At 31.3% G+C, this 6096-nt stretch overlaps 3 protein-coding genes across 3 annotated transcripts in view; 1 reads left to right on the forward strand and 2 right to left on the reverse strand.

Moving 5' to 3' along the window:
- LOC107447787 (uncharacterized) overlaps nt 1-1762 on the reverse strand; it is an 8208-nt gene extending 6446 nt beyond the window's left edge. The window contains exon 1 of the mRNA XM_043056715.2: nt 1498-1762. Within this exon, the coding sequence (XP_042912649.1) occupies nt 1498-1657 (160 nt within the window). The 5' untranslated portion in view covers nt 1658-1762. The remainder of the gene's footprint in view (nt 1-1497) is intronic.
- The window catches only part of LOC107456201 (cuticle protein 14-like), a 206301-nt gene that overhangs the window by 143868 nt on the left and 56337 nt on the right, over nt 1-6096 (reverse strand). The window lies entirely within an intron of this gene.
- LOC122271932 (protein kinase C-binding protein NELL1-like) overlaps nt 1-6096 on the forward strand; it is a 45288-nt gene that overhangs the window by 21625 nt on the left and 17567 nt on the right. The gene's annotated exons all lie outside the window — the stretch shown is intronic.

Raw genomic sequence — 6096 nt, forward strand, 5'->3', positions numbered from 1 at the left:
AATCAGTTAAAAAACCATGCTACCTATATTGAAATAAGGAAGTTATCTTTAACTTCAAAACTCAAGATTTTGTGACCAATTATCTGAAGTTACATTATTAATTATTTAATGCTGTGGAGAATGTAAACGTAATAAAATACATTTATCTTCTTAGTTTTGCTGCCACTATTGCAGTTTCTTAAGGACCTTACAAATTTTATTTAAAAGGAACCTGGAGACTATTATATTAGATATATCACTCATGGGCTGCAATAGTGGCATAACTAAAAAAACATGCGTTTTGGACTAAGAACAGGTATAAATATGAAAATAAACATTCTTTCAGCAGTAATACTAGCACAGTTCATAATTCAACTTGAAGTGTAAGTGTAAGCAAACTAAAGCATTTTCCTCAGCAATGAAAACTTTAAACCCACTTATCTCAAAACAAGATTTTTTGAGTTGTACCGCTGTTGCAGCCCACAAGCGATATGTATGTAATGATGGTAAGAATCACAAAATAAGTTTGTAATAAAAAGAATAAAGCAAAGAAATTACAGTAGCAATATTTGATGATCCTAACTGTTGAACAACATTTTATGGTGAATTTAGGAAAATCCATTTCAGATATTATAAAAATATCAAAATGCTATTTGCAAATTATCTTTATCTAAAGAAAACCGTGGAACTCATAGAATTGGTCAAGCACCCCAATTTTTTTGAAGTTAGTCTACATTCCCTATTTTGAAGTTCAGGAATTCTAATATGCAAATATATATATATATATATATATATACATGTATGCATAAAAGACAAAAAGAAAGAAAAAACACGAAGAAAAACAATAAGGTTTGTTTACTGCGCATAAGCTGCAAGTAAATAGAACTCATAAAATAAGTTCAAAATATAGAGGAAACATGGAAAAAATTACAGAACAATGAAAAAAAGGGAGAAAAAGAAAAATAATAACAAAAATAAAAGTAATAACAAACCGGAAAAAAATATCCGAAAAAAGGAGAAAATTAATAAAAATCCGGAAAAGGAAAGATATAATCTTTTCATCAGCTCACGCGAATATATCTGCAAAAAGGAGTGCTTTCTAATATTGTATCAATATAGCCAAAGCAAAATATATCAATACAATAAGGTGAGGAGCACGCAAAACAATTTTTACATGAAAATTTCAACATATAAAATAGATCATATTAAGTAAAAATATCACGTAAAAACTGAAAATAAAATATAAAGAAGAAACAGAAGAAATAATGAAACGAAATCTACAAAGCGAGTAGTGAATTCAAATGAACTTACATAAACGGGAAATTTTTCAAGAATGATTTAAAATATTTTCGTAACAAGATTGCCAGATAACTAAAAGCTCAAATTATACAAACAATAAACAAATAAAAGAGTAAATAGAGGAATTTTGTATATATATATATATATATATATATATATATATATATCGTAGTAGTCAGCAGCCCTAAAGGCGAGAGCAGAAATGATTTCTTTACTTACTGGAAATAATAGTGGGGAGGGCTTCCACTTTCAGGCTTCCCTCAGTGACGTCATTCACAGGAATTTCAGACACATCAGAATTAATTCCAGAACTTGCAGAAACTAGTAAAAGGAGGTTTACACCCAAGAGAAAAACAACGAGAAGACTGCAGGATGCCATGCTTCAATCTTCAAGAGGAACTCCTCAATGATTAATATAATTGAGGCAATCTGTAGATATTGATTTTGCAAGATAACTCTTTTTGTCCTTTTCTTATTGTGTGAAAAATATAATCATAGAATTTGGCAGAAAAGAATTAAACAATTGATAAGACAGCTTTCTTATCATCGCTATTGATTCATTATTTAGCACAAGTGCAACAAATAGTTTCATTTGATAAGACACATTTATGCTTGGAATATTATTTCTTGTGGTTTTATAATCGCATTTAACGTTGGCATTAGTAATACTTATAAACAGGTTAATTGCTAATTTAAATTTTTTTTCGTCGATGGTGCATAAAAATTTTATCAATTCCTCATTGTTTCAATTTTTAAGTATACTCCCACTCAGAATTGTTAGAAAATTTTTTAAAAATACGTATTAATTTTATGTACTTCCGTAATATAGTAATCCTCAGTAGCCTTCCAACAGGTGTGTCTTTTTTACCGCCGTGAATAGTCTCGTCTTTTAATGTATTATAAACGCTATTTTCAAAAGTGATTTTTTAAAGGTACAAATATTTACATCTTATATTAATTAGCTAAGGGCTAATAATTATAGCTAATCTAGCCAGTATTCATCTTAAAAAGAAAGAATAAACATTTTATTTAAAGTCCTCATTAAGCAGTAGCCAATGATTTATTAAAAAGCCATTATTTCACTTTTTTTGACAGATAATGCAAAAGGATAAAGAATTTAAAAACTATAATAGATACTTAAATTAAAAATAGGGAAAAGTTAGCTTCTTCATTACTCGATTTTAAAATTGCAATGGATGCACGTGTGTTTGGAGGTTGCAAGCAATGTAATTTTAGGTGATGTCATAAGTCCACAAACTTTAGTTGATGATATGTTGTTGTTGTTTCTAATGCCACTTTCCAATACCAGCAAACCTGCTTTGTGAAACCAAGCGAATTTAAGGCAGAGGGTGATTTCTTGTTTTTTGATGGGGCCATCTATGGCCAAGAATAAGGCTTGGTCATAGGCTCAAAACGCGCTCAAAATGTCCCTCGATATTAATTTCTAGTGCAAGTAACATCAATCGATGTTACTTGCACTGGTGTTACTGGTGATGTTACTGCTATTTTGGTTGTTTTTACACATAATTTGAAATTTGATTATTTTGAATAATATAAAACTTTTTTAGAAAAGAACAAACTATTTTTTTTGCACATATTTACTGTGATATTTTAATAAATAATGCAGATGCATTTTTTAAATTTCCAGTTTTCAATCAGAATATATAATTTTTTTTCTAGGGGATTCATATTATTTCTAATAAAACGAAAGAAGCAAAGTTTAAAATATTTTTCAACTTAATAAATGAAACAAAAGAAATGCTATAGTAGTCAGAGCGCGCACGCACACACACACGCGCACACACCACACACACACACGCACGCACGCACGCACACATCTAGTTTAGTTAGTTAGTTATGTTATATATATCTTTAGTATATCTTAATTTATTTGGTAAGGAAGCAGACCCAGTGGGAGACTTCTTGGACTGCACTGAGATGTAGTACTGGTGAAGAAGAACAAGTATAATATCGTAAATTTTTAGTAATTTTATTAATTTTTTCTTTCGTCACTTATTTAATGCTACTGCCCACAATCGTAGCTTATTTGCATCATATTTTAAATGTTATATCAAAATGTTGAGTTTTTTAAATGGCTAAAATCACAATGTTATGGGCGGTCAGATGAGTGTAAATAATATTGAGATTCTAAAACTGGAGCAGACTTTTGAATTCTTCCGGTGCATATTTCTGCTTATGTAAGATTTACAATATTTGAAGAGGTTTGATATTATAAGAAGTTTTATTTTTGAGACTGTTTTCATATTTACAGATAATTATTACCATTCATTAGATTTTTCAGCTTTCTTATAAATCGGCTTTTGAAATTCCTCTTACAAAGAGTGAGATCCTTTCCTGGGTGTAACATTCTTATTTATTTTCAATTAAAATAAATCATTAAATTTCCTTTTTCGAATTATAACAGAAGACCTAAAATTGTAATAAAAAAATTGAAAATTGTAAAAAAAAAGGACAACACACCTTATGATAGAAACAATTTTATTGCCGTATATAATTTTTTTCCTTCTCCATAATATGAAAGTAAAAGAAATAAACACATTTTTTTTTTGAATGCGATCTGTATATTTTTTAATTTTTCCTTATGGTCAGTAATTTCTTCCACGCAGTCTACTACCATGAATTCCTACTGCCTGCTAAAAAATAAAAAAATGGAATTTCAAACTTTTATCTAATAATTGTATATATGTATAACCAAAATCATAGTTCATATATTATTTCAAATTTTCCTTAATAATTCGTATATTCACCCCTAAACTAATGATAAACAGTGTAGTCAAATTAATGTGACTATCTGTTAAAAACCAGAAGAATCGTCTTTTGTAGTGAGACGTGCATAAAATAAGTCACTGATATTATAGAAAATCCATATTGTGGCTACTCTAGTCTTGCTGCTTACTACACTGGGTTGAGCAGTAGAGGATCCTTGACTGAACATTCCGGTGGAATTGTTTCCACGCTCGTAACATTATTACCACGCTCTTACCTATGGAGGGACTACAGCAGTGTTTCCCAAACTTATGACTTTTGGTTACCCTTTCTAAATTTTTCGCAGCGCTGCGTACCACAAATAAAAAATGAATGTATTTTTTACTATAAGAAATTGAATAAAAGTTAAAAATCACAACTGGCTGTTGACAGCACTAATTATTAACTGTTTAGTCTGCAAAAATAGCCAATAGAAAAATAATTAATCGTAAATTTTCTTGGCCAGCTTTGTTTTTAAGTAAATTTTTTTTTTGAAATTTTCGTTTGTAGCCAGATATTTCGCATAAGAACGCGTACCCCCGCTAAACTGTTCCCGTTACTCTGTGGGTACACGTACCACACTTTGGGAAACACTGGTCCACAGTGAGCAGTTGCCTTGCTATTTGCGACTTGCGTCATTGTCCTCCCCACGCTGTTGCTACTCATTGTGTATCATTCACAACGGGACCCTGCACACACTCGACAGCTAAAAGTAAACAGGAGCAACCACTCACACATCCGTGAACTTAACATGGCTAACACTCAAAACCTGGTGATACAGCCCTCACCACCTGCGCTCAAAATTCGGTAAATTTTATACTGCTCTCCCGGTCTTCCGAAAAACGGCAATGAATCAACTAGTGCTATCTGTTCATCGAATTCTATACCTGAGAAAATTCTGGTGGGGAAGTATTGTGACGTATCTATCACTACATTAATTAAATTGCAATTCATAAAACAAGTTAACTCAATTCTATCTTGAGGTACGTTTTGATAGATGAAGGTTGGCATTGCTGATAAAACACATCATATGTGGAATTTATGTTAACACCAAAATGAATTAAAGCAAATCTTCATCAAGAAAGGAGATCTTCTTTACATTTTTCTAGGAAATACTCATACGCTAATGATTTCTTATGTCTTCCACAATTGTTATCGCACTTTGGGAAACCGATGAAAATATTCCTCGGGCCAAGATATTTCTTCTCTCAGATTGGTGTGACCCGGTAACTTTTGAAGGAAATTTAGTTTCATACCGTTTGGCTCATTGGAAGTATTTTTTTTCCATACGTCCGATAGAGCGTAAAACATGACTCATTGAAAAAATCAACTGAAACATGATTACGTAGTCGTGCAGTACTAGTGAGTAAACGAAGAAGTTGACGATCAACAACAGCTAGCATAAGTGCTTTACCAGGCGTCTGTTGTGAAGGATCATAAAATGAACTTTAGTTCAGCAATAGATGCGGAGACACTGTAGGTTGTCCTGTTAGTTAAACAGTACAGTAAAGTAGTCTCCGATTTCATATATATTTATGCAAATGAATCTCCTTAACTGTTATTTACGCTTGTTGTCTGTAGAACGGGATTTCACGTAAATGAATTAGGATAGTGTATTTTAGTCTTATATTATATATCCTAACCACCATGACGCCCGAATGATTTAGAATTACGAAAGGAATTGCTATCTCTTCAGTTTTCTTTTGACACCTCTTTTATATCTGTTAATTTATCTCATAAACAGCATGTGGTCAGAATTTTTGACTTCCATCTTGCTAAAAACTGGTGATTTAAGCATCACTGTCAATTTTAGGCTAATTAACTTCGATTTACCCAGATATTTAGAAATTATTAAAATGAAACTTCAGTTGTTCTTAATTGATAAAAAGCAAACGGTCCCAATTAGAGACTTTTTTCGTTGTAAAAGCGTTTACAGTAGAAAAATATTGGAGAGCACGTGCACTAGTGGGATAGGGGCTAATGTTTGTAATAGTGTGTGGCAAAGGGAATATTAATAAATCTTTGTAAAAACGTTATTTAGTCTTTATATAT

Source organism: Parasteatoda tepidariorum, chromosome 2 (genome assembly GCF_043381705.1).
Source record: "Parasteatoda tepidariorum isolate YZ-2023 chromosome 2, CAS_Ptep_4.0, whole genome shotgun sequence".
NCBI lineage: Eukaryota > Metazoa > Arthropoda > Arachnida > Araneae > Theridiidae > Parasteatoda > Parasteatoda tepidariorum.